Consider the following 14,698-nt stretch of genomic DNA (forward strand, 5'->3'; position numbering starts at 1 on the left):
CAATCTCCACTATACAATCACCCCCTAACCTATCTCCACAACACCCACCATCAACCACTATTACTAATCACCAACATTACTAGCTTCATCCATGCAATTACCACTGCTAGTCATATTGAATAATTACATTCACTGCGAAGCCATCGCTACACTACTACTACTACTACTTCCAACCACCTTGAATATCACCACCGCTAGCCACCTCAAACAACCACGAAAAACACCAGCCACCAGGCCACGGCTTCACAACCATCAAAATCGACCATTATCGCAATCACTAGCTTTTAGAGTGTGTTTCATCAAACAAATTAATCTCAAAAATACCATGTAAATTAAGATTTTTTCTAATATTTTATGGATAAAATATTTTATTATTATTCTATTTGAATTTGAATCTTCTAATTATGAATAAAGTAAACTGCACGCATTCAAATACTGATAAAACAAATAATCTTAATTGTCCAGTAGTCAAATTTAAACGCAATATCTTAATAATCAAATATACATTCGAACTAAGATAGCTTCTTCTTGTAAAAATTTTAAGTGACGCCCTATTTGGTCACCCCCTTTTAACATGTACCTACTTTTTCTTTTTAAAAAAAGTTTAACTAATTTTTAACTTTTGGGTAACTTCAGATACACTTTTCTCTTCTTCTTCCCTGCTACTTTCTTCTTCTTTGTTTTCATGTCCCATGTATCCTGAAGCCATTTGATTTCTTCTTCTTCTAGTTGCAAAATACCATTTTAGGTTGTGTTTAGGATTTCTTCTTCTTCTCTTCTTCTTCTTGGTTGCAAAATGAGTTGAATAGATTTATTGTTGTTTTGATAATTTGATGATTGAAGTTAATTCTCTGTGATATTTAAAAGTTATATTTCAAGTTTGAACTCATTTGGAGTAGATTTAAACGTTAAATCGTATGTTGGATAGTTAAAATATAAAGAACAAGTGTATGTTTCAGAACTTAAGATCTGATTCTGAAGTTGCATTGAAGAAATATAGCTAATTAAAATCGGATTTCTTAAGTTGCATAGGAAAGATAGAAGAACTTCACATCCGATTCTGAAGTTGCCTTGAAGAGATAGAAAAACTTCAGATCTCAATGGATAAATTTTCGTACTATGCGGATATAACTTCAATGAGAGTCGCATTCCATAAACTTCTCCCCTTAATATTATAAAAAGGACCCAACTACCCTTCACCCAACCATAGTCAAAGCTCCTCAACTCAAAACTCCAACAAATAAACTATAGTTAACAAATAATTCCAACTATAAATTATAAAGAAATAGTTCTTTTGGGTCTCTATACAACTCATTTTCCAACTTTCTATTTAGTGCAAATCTTAGATCTCCCGCAACCCTTTCTCTCATAAGCCAAACAACAAAAACTTTCTATTGAATAAAAAGAGGGCTTAGAAAACCAAAGGGGTAAGAAAAGAAAGAAGATATGTCACACCACAACACCCCTACCCTGTCCTTCCAATAAGGTATTTTACTGCTACATCTCTCTTTTTTCCCTATATCCCCAATTTCTTTTCACAATTTCATTATCTACCTATGGGACTGCTTCTGTTTAAAAAATTTCAAACATACCCTTGACCTATGTCTTTGTCTCTATCAAGAAAGAAGCAAATATTGTCTAATTCATAGTTTTCTCTTAGTACATAAAAATTAATGTCGTCACGCCAAAAATTAATAGACCCTCTAATGTCCTTTGGCTTTAATGGCCTGAGGAATAACTCAAAGCCATCCATTTTTTCCTCGTAATAGCAGACTTGTGGATTGTTACAACCTATAACAAATGGTCTTAAATTAATTCTAAAAATTACTTTTTTTTGTGCGTGTTTGTATGTGTTTTCTAGGTTAGTATATGTAGAAAATTCTACATCGGTTTTTAATGGCAGGATTGTCCAAGGAAGTTGATGGGTCATGTCTAAAAAGCTTAAGAACGCCCGCATGAACCTTGCTTTAATCCTATAAAACAGATTTTGAGGACTGAAAATGATAATAGTAATTTGAAACTGTTAATACAAGTTCTCACTCAATTGGAAAACAGTTGATTTTTCCAAAAAAGTACTTGGTTGTGAGGAAGAAAAGTGTCTACCATAGGGTTTCCGAAAGCATACGCAAATACATGATTTTAACTTTGTGGGTTTGAGTTCGGAACTCTACCAAATCCTATTTGATTTATTGGGTTGGGAATCTATTTTGTTATACTAATTAAGTGGATATTTTTAACACATATACAAGGTCTGAACCAAAATTACAGGACTCAAACGAACCCATAACTAATGCACTAGGTCCGCCCCCGAGCGGGTCTTGGGGTGCTGCTGTTAACAGTGTGGTTTGGAGTCAGGTTCTAACTTGGTTGTGAAATTGGTGTGCTACTGATTATTTAGATGCATTGTTTAGAGGGATGCTCGGACTTTGCTAATTGAAAGAATGCAAGAAGTGCATGATGATTCAACCGATAACCTTAACGGGTGGTGGCAATTATAGGCTATTGAGGATTTGAACTTTATGAGTTCGGAATTCTAGGACAACGACCTCAAGTCAATGGCAGGATTGTCGAAGAAAGCTGATGGGTCATGTCTAAAAAGCTTAAGAACGCCCAAAAAAATCTTTGAACCATGAACCTTGCTTTAATCCTCTAAAACATATTTTGAAGACTGAGAATGACGATAGAAAATTTGAAACTGATAATAGAATTTCCAAACAATATACTTGGTTGGGAGGGAGAAAAGTGTATATCAAAGGGTTTCCAAAAGTAGAGGTGGACCAAGATTTCAACTTTGTCGGTTTGAGTTCGAAATTCTACCATAACCCATTTGGGTTACTGGGTTCAGAATCTTCTTTTATACTAATTAAGTGGATTTTTTAAACTCAATATACAGGTTCTGAACCAAACTGGGTCTTCGGGTGCTGCTGTTTACAGTGTGGTTTCGGAGTCAGGTTCGGGCTTTGTTGTGAAATTGGTGTGCGTTAAGCATTTAGATGCATTGTTTAGAGGCATGCTTGGGCTTCACTAATGGAAAGAATGCAAGAAGTGTATGATTCGCCAGATAACCTTAACAAGTGGTGGCAACCATAGGCGGATTCAGGATTTGAACTTTATGAGTTTGGGATTCTAGAACAACGACCACAAGTGCTAATAATTGGGGTCGGAATTTAATATTTGTACATATTTGGTGGATTTCTTAACACATATACAGGGTCTGGACCAAAATTATAGGGTTCGGCCCAACCTATATTGTACATGTACATCCGTACTGGTGACAACCCTCTTGATCAGAACGAGTGAACTGTGCTAAGGCAATAATACAAAGAGTGAAGTGAGGAAGTGTGATTGGCTTTTGGGTGGGGTTCAAATGGAGCTTGAGCTGGATTTGAGGGAGATTTTAATGAAAATTTCAAATGAAAACAACAAAGATGAGGAATGTGCAAATGTTGATTCGGCGAAAAGTGAGTTTCATGCTGCAGCTGATGAACAGCTGTGTAATGGTATTGAGGCTGATGATTTTGTTTTCATTGATAGACACTCTAAGAAAATTGATGGAACGATAAATCTGGACCTCAATGAATGTATAGTTGAGGGTGTTGATGAAAAGAGCAGTGTTGGTCGCGATGACAAACATTTGGAGTTTGTTAGTGGAAGACGAAGTGATGATTGTGGCACAGATGAAATTGCGCTAATGAAGTCAAGTGTGGTTAGGGAAGATGAGAACAATAGGAAGAGGAAACGAGAGTCTTACACGGACTTGCTGAGGTGGGTTACTAATGTCGCGAAAGATCCTTGTGATCCTGCCATCGGGTCTTTGCCAGAAAGGTCTAAGTGGAAGTTTTACGGGAATGATGTAATCTGGAAGCAGGTTCTGTTGCTGCGAGATGAAATGCTTTTGAAAAAGAGTGCAGATACAAGTGCTCAGTGCTCGATATGGCAGGTAAATTACTTTTTCCCTTTTTTGGGCTTGAATGCTTAACATGTGATGCATCATATAATGTATCTTCATTTATACTTGTCATCTATCTCATTGTGCTTAGTATATTCTTTCAAATATCAAAATGTTGAACTGCTTTCTGAATGATATGAGAATGCAGACTTTCTGTTTTAGTAACATTTTTATCGCCACGTAGATTTTAACTTTCAGCTTGGATAACTTTTCTGCTATTGTTCATGATACTTCGTCTCGAAAGATTGAGCAAGGAAGACATTGTTATGAGTGGCATTTGCATGCATTACAACTCAAATTTGTGGATGCTTTACATGAACAGGGGAAGTTGTTTTATTTGCTTAAAGCACAATGAGAATGCATTAGCTGAGGACTGTGAGCAAAACATAGTTTCACATTAGAGTATTAGACAATACATTTTTACTCATAACAGTTCCAAAAGATGTTTAACTGTATGAGCCCAGTGCTCCACCAGATTAAAATATTGTTAGACATGGAGCTTCGATGTCTTCCTAATTTTGGCAGGTTCTTAGAGTTTAATTTTCCATGAAGTAGCATACCGAACGCAGTGGCGGAGCCAGGAATTTCACTAAGGAGTGTCGAAATATAAATAAGCTAACACACGAAGCAGCTAAGGGATTCAACATATAGTATATATACTTAAAAATAAATTTTTGACCAAGCTGCATAGTATAATTTTCTGGCAAAGAGTAAGGTGGCTCCACCATGGACTTGATGTGCCAAATTCAAGAGAACAAAGAAGATCAGTGCTTGGATCTTGTACTTTATATAAGAGAAAGATGATCAAAATGCTAATTATCCTTGAGGGTCAAATGATGAAAATAAGATAGGTCAATAATATTGCAGGTCGCCAACGGTTGGATCATCTAGGCTCTGAAGAAAATGTAAAACAGTTTGGTCCTTAATGGGAAAACAATTTGGTTAATGTACGCAAGTGAATAAATCAGTATTTTAAAATACCGAGGTGCAGGAACCCTTAGGGCTTTGGTCTAGTGGTAAGAGCACAACGCGCGATGGATGGGTTAGGTGCTAACAAACACTTGTTATTTAAGTGAAAACTGGTAGGGGCGGGCCTATTATCCGCCGACTTTCGCACAGTGTGCCACTGGCCCTCTGGAATTTCTCGGTTATAAAAACAAAAATGGTGGAACCAACATGTCACTTATCATGGGGCAGGGTATTAGCAGCAGGAATTTATCTTAGTATTTTAAAATAAAATAGATTAAATTATTAAAACTAAAGAAAATCCAATAAGAGTTATATAAAACTCAAAAGCAAAAATGTGCAAAAATTGATATGCTATCTAGGCAAAATAATGTTCAACATATCCAAATTATTTGTTATAAAACAACATATTATATAGTCCCTCCATTTCAATTTATGTGGTATTATTTGACTTGGCATAGAGTTTAAGAAAAAAGGAAGATTTTGGAAACTTGTGGTCTTAAAACATGCCGTAATATAAGGGTAAAGTGGGGATTTTATAAAGTTGACATTCTTAAGTTGCCACATAAACTGGAAGGGGGGGGGGGAAGTAATTTATAGTCACATATATTAAAAAATAATAAATAAAACAAAAATGCTCTAGGGTGTAAAAGGAAAATAATTTAAGGGATAAAGTATGCACACCGCTTTCTTGGGGTGTATGTGGCGGATGGTAGGAGGTATAAAGCACGCATGGGACAAATATCCCACCTATTGAGGTGTTAGTTTCAACTCCCATAGTCGCTTCTTGGTGTTTATAGATTGCCTCACCTAGTCACCTAGGGCGAGTCTTGATGTGAGTCCCAACTTTACCTTTTAAAACACTGATTTAAAGGTATATGGGCTTAAAGGGGGTTATTATCCAAGTATTAATTTACACGAGATATGAACTCCTAGTGACTCAAGTAAGAAAATACATGCTAATCTTTGGCCTTTGCTGTAATGGTTAAGGGCATTTAGCTAATTTAAATTTTATCTCTTTTCTAGTAGGTATTATTATACCCCTTTCAAGTTTCAAGCTAGATAAACCAATTGAAGCATTTTCAAGCATTTTATTTTCTTTGCTGATTTATATTGAGTTACTTACTGCCAGTTGTTTGTGGTGAATTCAGTAGACCGGTAAATGTAAGTCTCCAACCAAATAAGCAATGTGGAACTTAGCAGCTCAACCAATTCAACACCCTTACATCATGAGTAATATCAATAGATGGACACTCAAATCACACTCACCGGTTTTCTGCACATTCCCAGAATCTTGTACGCTGTGCAAAATTATGAGTAACATAAGCAAGTTTTAAGTCTGAAACAAAAAGAAAATGAATAAGTTGACTTATTTTATTTTGTCTCATGTGACATATCTGGAGTGTGATCAAGGAGCTATTGAATAGGTTGACATGTACTCTCACTCTGAATTGTTTAGTAACTTTGAATTCACAAAACTTGTAAATTTAATCAATCCATTTTATGGGATACAGTTCGCTGTTTAGAGTCAAGTACTAATTTTGAGTTGAGAAAAGAAAAATGATTCAGTTTAGTCCCCCCCAAACACACACGGGGGCCCTTAAGATTCGGAAATAGACATCAAGGTCCTACAATATTTTAAAGAAGCAGAACGCTTTAGTAAACTGTAGTTAATCAGTCTTTAATTTAAATATTAAAAATGAAATATGCACCCTAGTTTGAATTGTAGAGTAGAGCTTGATTGTATTTTTAGGACACATTGTAACTTCCCTCTAAGGCAAAATAAATGATCTAAAACAGTACTATGTGATATAACTATAAATAGTGAAAGAATTTCGTATTAGTCTCACTTGGTCACCTTCCGGAGTTCGGTGGCCGAGACTCAGATTAATTATTTACTCTGCAGGAAGTCCGATAGAGGTCTTTGTACGGATTGCAAGGTCATCCCGAGTGAGAACCTCTCAACCTTTCATAGGCTCCTGGTCATGGACCTTGAGATCACGAGGAAGAGGAGGAAGAGGGCGATGTATAGCCAACATAGGATCAAGTGGGGAGCCTTGACGTAAGCTAAAGCGCAGGAGTTGAGGGTCAAACTGGTGACTATAGGGGCTTGGAGGAGTAGTGGGGACGCAAGCGCTATGTGGACCACGACTGCGTAGTGCTTTAGGGAAGCCGCGAGAGAGGTATTAGGGGTCTCAAAGGGTTACTCTGGTAGGCACAAGGGAGACTGGTGGTGGAATGGAGAGGTGCAAGGAAAAGTAGAAACCAAGAAAGTAGCATATCTGAAGCTATTAGATAATGTAGACGAAGAGGAGAAGAGGACGAATAGGGAGCATTATAAGTTGGCTAAGAAAGAGGCAAAGCTTGCAGTTACGACAACCCAGACTGCAGTTTTTAGTCGTTTGTATGAGGAACTCGAGGGTCGAGGTGGGGGATAAGAGGTTGCTCAGGTTAGCCAAGGCGCGGGACTTGGACCAAGTAAAGTGCATCAAGGACGAAGAAGGTAGAGTTTTGTTGGATAAGGGGCTTATCCGTCGGAGATAGCAGACCTACTTCCATAGTCTCTTGAACGATGAGGGGAGTAGGAGCATTGTACTGGATGATTTGGAACTCTCCGGGAGTCGTTGTGACTTTGGGTATTATAGGTGGATTAGAGTTGATGAAGTTGAGGGGACTATGCGTAAGATGAGCAGGGACAAAGCGACCGGGCCGGATGAAATCCCGGTGGAGTTTTGGAAGAGTGCGGGCAAGGCAGGCTTGGAGTGGCTCACTAGGTTATTTAATGTCATTTTTAGAACGAATAAGATGCCCGAAGAGTGGAGGTGGAGCACGATGGTTCCTGTATACAAGAACAAGGGTGATATCCAAAATTGTAATAACTATCGGGGTATCAAGCTGCTTAGTCATACTATGAAAGTCTGGGAGAGAGTGGTAGAGCTAAGGATGAGGAGGAGTGTGTCTATTTCCGAGAACCAGTTTGGGTTTATACCAGGGCGTTCGACTACAGAAGCTATCCACCTTGTTAGGAGATTGATGGAGCAGTATAGGGAGAGAAAGAAGACTTGCATATGGTGTTCATCGACTTAGAAAAGGCATACGATAAAGTTCTGAGGAAGGTTTTGTGGAGATGTTTGGAGGCTAGAGGTGTACCTGTTGCCTATGTTATGTTGATTAAGGACATGTATGACGGAGTAAAGACCCGAGTGAGGACGGTGGGTGGGGACTCGGACCATTTTCCGGTTATGATGGGGTTGCATCAGGGGTCGGCACTCAAACCTTTTTTTGTTTGCTCTGGTGATGGACGTACTGACGCGCCACATCCAATGGGAGGTGCCATGGTGCATGCTATTTGCGGATGATATTGTATTGTTTGACGAGACGCGAGACAGTGTGAATGCGCAATTAAAGATATGGAGGCAGACCCTGGAATCTAAAGGTTTCAAGTTGAACAGGACCAAGACAGAATACTTGGAGTGTAAGTTCAGTGGCGAGACTCAAGGAGGGGAAGGGGAGGTGAGGCTGGACTCGCAGGTCATCCCTAGGAGAGGGAGTTTTAAGTACCTTGGGTCTATTATTTAGGGGAATGGGGAGATTGATGAAAATGTCACACATCATATTGGGGTGGGATGGATGAAATAGAAACTCGCTTCCGGTGTTTTGTGTGACAAGAAGGTGTCACCGAAACTTAAGGGTAAGTTCTGCAGAGTGGTGGTCTGACCAACGATGTTATATGAGGTTGAGTGTTGGCCAGTCAAGATCGCCCATGTTCAAAAGATGAAGGTAACAGATATGAGGATGCTGAGATGGATATGCGGGCACACCAGGTTAGATAGGATCAGAAATGAGGTTATTCGCGACAAGGTGGGTGTGACCCCTATTGAGGACAAGATTCGGGAAGCGCGGCTTAGGTGTTTTGGACATGTGAGAGGAGGAGCACAGACGCCCCGGTGAGGAGGTGTGAGAGGTTGCAACACATTGGAGGGCCTACGGAGAGGTAGAGGTAGGCCAAAGAAGAGGTGGGGAGAGGTGATTATGCAAGACATGACGCAACTGCAGCTGACCGAGGACATGACCCTTGATAGGAAGGTATGGAGGTCGAGGGTTAGGGTAGTAGAGTAGGTAGTGTAGAGTGTTCATAACAGTAGTATTGGCACGCAGTCTCGCTTTCTGTTGGTAGTAGGTTTTTATGACTAACCGTTGTTTTCTTTCATTGCTGATCACCTTACTATCTTGTTGTTTTTATATGGCATTTTGGTACTGTCCCTTCTTGTTTATATTTTCATTAATGTGGTGCTTATGTTTTCCTAAGCCGGGGGTCTATTGGAAACAACCTCTCTATCCTCACAAGGTAAGGGTAAGGTCTGCGTACACACTACCCTCCCCAGACCCCACGATGTGGGATAATACTGGGTATGTTGTTGTTGTTGTTGTAGTCATATTTAGTTAGATAGTTGAAGCCAGAAAGAATAAGATATGAAGCAAAAGTGTTTGCCTAAATTAGATACGATGGAATTCTCTCTCCTAGTAGAAACCATGAAAGTCCTCAAAAGGAGATAAAATAAAGTGATCTTGGAGTGGTTGGGGGAAGGGGTGGAGAAGGACCATATTCCCCCACCCAATTATATTGATGTTGAGATATGATTGATTCATGTTTTTTGGATCTTTTCTTAATGTTTATTTAATGGATCTTGACAAATTCACTGGTTCTTGGTTCTCTTTTTTAATGGGTAATGTTAATCATATTTTCTAGAACATTGATTGATCTTAACGTGGTATGTCGACTTATAGTTGTAAATAAATAACCTATCTCACTGAAAAATATCAGTTGAACTGCAGTTATTGGATAAGTTTGGTTCCGCATTCTGACCATTTAATTTTTTGAATGCTTATTGAGATCTGTGGCTAGTGCGATGAACTATGATGTAATCATAAGTGTAGAGTTTATTCTTTTTTTGGGAAAAAAAAAAATTATGGTGATTACTGTGAAAGAATTGCAAATGACATAATTTTAAATGGTATGCACAAAAATGCAGAAATTTTGGTACTTAAGTAAGTTCCATATTTTTGCTAATGTTATGCTGATAAGCGCATACAAACAACAACAACAACAACAACCCAGTATAATCCCACTAGTGGGGTCTAGGGAGGGTAGTGTGTACGCAGACCTTACCCCTACCCTGGGGTAGAGAGGCTGTTTCCAATAGACCCTCGGCTCCCTCCCTCCAAGAACTCCCCACCTTGCTCTTGGGGTGACTCAAACTCACAACTTCTTGGTTGGAAGTGGAGGGTGCTCACCACTAGAGCAACCCACTCTTGTCTATAAGCGCATACAAAATGGTGTAATAATTTGGATGGCTGAGTTTAATTTTCCAAATTGTTCACTGCATTACTATTTCGAATGACCACACAAAGACTGTGTTTTGCTGGGGAATTGGCACTTGATAACTAAATACAGTAGGGCAGGTTCAGCATTTGCAGGCTGTGTATTTCCTAGTTAAGATGTTTATCTTGATTATGTGTTACCTATATTATCATGTTGGAACAGGCTTAGCATCTTTTATCTTCTCCTTGAATCCCTTAAGTTTTGCCGGGTAGATCGACAAATCACTTCATTTTAATTTGTTGAAGGATACTGTTCTGTCCAAAAATGCTGATTTTATATTTCCATTTACAATTGTGTAGCATGTTTCGAATTTCTTAATAATGCACTTCCAGTCTTCTACATGTCCAACTTGTAAAGAATATGTATCTAGAGCTCCATGTTGAATGCATTTTCCGGAGGCAAGTGCCTATGTCAGTGACCTGGATGCATTCATTCATTTATTCTGTATTTGGATCATCTTCACATAGTTTACAGAGTTGAAGTCCGGTGCATCGTCTCATTTGAACCCTTACCTTTCTTCATCACGCTTGCATTCAGATATGTGTAGCCAATCATTTGCACGGATATTCAAGCTTTATGAAGTATTTACTCCTGTCGAAGCTTTGATTAAATCAGAATTTTTCCTTGCCTTGTAGAAAAAACAGAAGATGCATCCATCTATGTATGACGATGCTGCTGCTCTTGAGAGAGTGAGATGCAGCCAGCGGGTCCTAGTTGCTAAAAATCCTGTAAAGAAAGCGCTTTTTTCAGGGTCATCATCCTCAAGTTCTCCAAGTGATGAGGATCCAATTGATGGACCTGCTGATTCTTCTACAGAGTCAGGCGTTGGTCTTTTGTGGAACCAGCGGCGAAAGCGAATACCAGTTGGACCACAGTTTCAAGCAGATATTCCTGAATGGAGGCAGGAGAAGTGTGAAAGTGACTCCAAATGGTTGGGCACCCGAATCTGGCCACTAGACAAACTAGAAAAAAACAGAATACTAATCGAAAGAGATCCTATTGGAAAAGGAAGGCAAGATACATGTGGCTGCCAATACCCGGGTTCTTATGACTGCATCAAGTTTCATCTTGCTGAGAAACGGAGGAAGGTTAAACTTGAGTTGGGATCAGCCTTTTATCATTGGAAATTTGACTTGATGGGCGAAGAAGTTGCACTTTCTTGGACGAAAGAAGAAGAAAAGAAATTCCAGGATATAGTGAAATTGAACCCTTTGTCGACAAACATGAGTTTTTGGAATGAAATATTCAAGATCTTTCCTAACAAAAGTAGGGAATCTTTGGTCAGCTACCACTTTAATGTCTTTCTTTTACGGCGCAGAGGTCACCAGAATCGGACGAATGCAAGTATTATCGACAGTGATGATGATGAACCAGAGTACGGACCTAGAACTAATTGTTTTGGGAGGGATTCTAAATTCTCTATCTTTTGTTCCCCAAGGAAAGATCATCTAGATTCGAGATAGTAATTGAATGTTTATATGCCACGGCATTGTTCAGAAGTGTAAATGGCAGTTTTTGTTGTGCTTTTGCTAATCAGCAGTTTATATCGGCAAATTTTTTCTTCTGGCAGTTGCAAAGTGCAGATACATGATACCATCTGAAAATTGTATATTTTGGGTTGGTGGATATTTTGGTTACAAGAAGGTTCAAGGATATCCTTTTCCTTACATTTTTCAGCATACACAGTTTCTCTATTTTGTTATTGTTCAAAACACTGATTAAGAATGTTAATTTTACACTTCCTATAGTTTGTAGCACTTGAAAGGAACAAAGTGAGCTTACTCAAAACTCAACAAATTAAGTCTGCAAGTTTATGTACAGTAACTAATGTTATGATTTGGTGATATGGATTTCTACATATCAGCTGTTTGCTTTGTGTTCTCTTTGCATCTCTAAAATCATTGAGTTTTTCATTTGGGATAACTGATAAAACAATGAATATATTTTATACAAGCTGACAGGTTATTTTGGGTGTAAGAAAGCACAGCCTAATGCGCTAAGCTCCCACTATACATGAAGTCTATGGAAGGGCTGAATCGTATTGGATCTATTGTATGTAATCTTACTTTGCATTATTGCAAAAGATCATTTTGACTGTGATATTCTGGTTACACGACAATAACTGTTATCGCCTATTTTCTTTAAAATAACAATAGGGAAGATGATTGATGGATGTGGTGGTTGGTTGGACATGCCAGCAAAGCTAAAGGTTCTTTTTTTAGTTGTGAAGTCTCTATCATCCATGTTTCTCTTAAAGATGTCGTTAGTCTCAAGCTTTTCTGGGCCAAGCATATATATATATATATATATATAGTCAGACATCTCTATAACAACATACCTATATAACAATTCTTCACTATAAAAGCCAAACTTTTTCTGGAACTAATTTTCATGTTATGTTATAATATATGTTCTCTATAACAGCATTTCGTTATAACATCCAAAAATGTTCGGAACAAACGAGGCTGTTATATGTATGTATGTATGTATGTATATATATATATATATATATATATATATATATATATATATATATATATATATATATATATATGACAGCTTATCCTATTTGGAATTTTGCTGCTGTGACTACTCCAAGATGTAGACTTTTCATCCCTATTTGTTATCCTCAAGGAAGCAATGCATAGAGGGTGATGGTGCAGCTCTATGACAAATTTACAAATGTCTAGCCTATATTTTTGAGAGTTCATATATATTGACTAAACTTTAAAACGACATCGTTATTTGGATTCCCTTCCACTTTTCTTGTCCTTGCTCTGGTTGCCCCCAGCACTTTTCTGGTTTAGGCTGAAGCAAGCTTGCATATCATATAAAATTTGTGCATTTAATTTGGTAAGAAGGAAGTTTTTTTTCATCTGATAAAAAATATTTTCTAATGATCAAACACCAAAAAATGATTTCCTCATAAAAAATATTTTTTCAAGAAATCACTTTCTTTATATTTCACACACATTAATTCCCTTACATCACAAGAAGCTCTGAAGAGTAATAATTGAACCTTATTGAGTTAAAGTTACGTACGTACCTTAGAATATTTTATATATTTAATAGGCCAATTTACCTAGTAGGTCAAATTTAAGTGAACCGTATTAGTTCAATACTTCAATGAGGTGTTTTTAAGCTTGATTTGATTACTGAAAATCTATATTACATAAAAGATTGCTTGAATTTCATAAATATCTAATTTATGAATATACAAAAAAAAGACTTTTGTCCGCCATTAATATTTGATAGTTTCTTCGCCCTGCCCTGTGATTTCAAAAAGATTCACTTTTCTCCTTTTTAACTAACAAAGCCATTAAAAATAATTAAAAAATAAAAATAAAAAAGGTCTAAAATTACTCCTAAAAGGCCAAGAAGGCCTAAAACCTCGATTTTTCATTTTGAACCCCATTTTGTGCATATTAAAACCGCAAATGATACTTGGTTTATTGAACCTCCTCTCATTAATCCTCCCCCTCCCCTCTCCCCTCTCCCATTTATGTTTAACTCATCCCCAAATAAATATACATCAGAATTTTTTCTTATATAACTATTGTTTTAACTAATAGTTTATTTATTAGTTGTAGAAAATCAAATATTATATTCCTTGTTTTGCTTACTCTGCTAGTTTTTTTGTTGTTATTTTTGTTTTAATTTAGCTTTGACACGTGTTCAGTTTTTCTATTGTTTTTAATTTTCTTATTTTTGAATTGAGATTTTTCTTGAAATTTTAAGCATTTTTTGTTTAATACCCGTTGTATCTAGCAACTTTTAGATTTTGTATATATTTTTTTCTTGAATTTTTCTTCTTGATTTCTTTGTTTCAATAATTTACTTCTACTTCATGGATTTTAATATATTTTGTATTGTGGGTACATCTATTTGATGGTTAATATTTTGAAATTAATTTTAAATCCAAGGTAAAGTGGGGAGGGAAAGAGGTGGCATATAAGGGAGGTTCAATTAATTGTCAAGTATCATTTTATAGTTTTAATATGCACAAATTGAGATTCAAAATGAATCCCTTAGTGAAAAGTTTGGAAAGCCACACTGTAATTGAATTTGGATGTAATTGGGTGTACTTACATAGTTTTGGCATGTTTGTCTGACCAAGTAATTACTTGGTCAGCATGTAATTGAGGGGGCATAATTACACTCTGCAATTCTCAAAGGGGCTGAGAATTGTTGGTAATTACATGGTGTAATTATAATGTTATTTTATGAATTTCTTTTCTTTTCTTTTTAATTTCTTTTTTTTTCTATTTTTTTCTTTTAAATTTATTTTTTTATATTTTTATTTTAAATTTTTTAATTCTTTTTTCAAATATTATTATTTTAAAATTATTTATCTTTTATTTTTTTATTTCTCATTTTCTCTAGTTCACGTGTTTCTGCAT

The 14,698-nt window shown here is 36.9% G+C and overlaps 1 protein-coding gene across 1 annotated transcript; it reads left to right on the plus strand.

Annotated features, from left to right (window-relative positions):
• The first annotated feature begins 1,307 nt into the window (after positions 1–1,307).
• On the plus strand, positions 1,308–12,156 carry LOC107765838 (AT-rich interactive domain-containing protein 1-like). The gene is made up of 3 exons (XM_016584538.2): positions 1,308–1,486; positions 2,894–3,940; positions 10,934–12,156. Exons 2-3 carry the CDS (start codon positions 3,368–3,370, stop codon positions 11,759–11,761), a joined length of 1,401 nt encoding a protein of 466 aa, XP_016440024.1. The 5' UTR covers positions 1,308–1,486; positions 2,894–3,367; the 3' UTR covers positions 11,762–12,156.
• Positions 12,157–14,698: the final 2,542 nt, after the last annotated feature.

This window comes from Nicotiana tabacum, chromosome 23 (assembly GCF_000715075.1).
Source record: "Nicotiana tabacum cultivar K326 chromosome 23, ASM71507v2, whole genome shotgun sequence".
Classification (NCBI taxonomy): Eukaryota; Viridiplantae; Streptophyta; class Magnoliopsida; order Solanales; family Solanaceae; genus Nicotiana; species Nicotiana tabacum.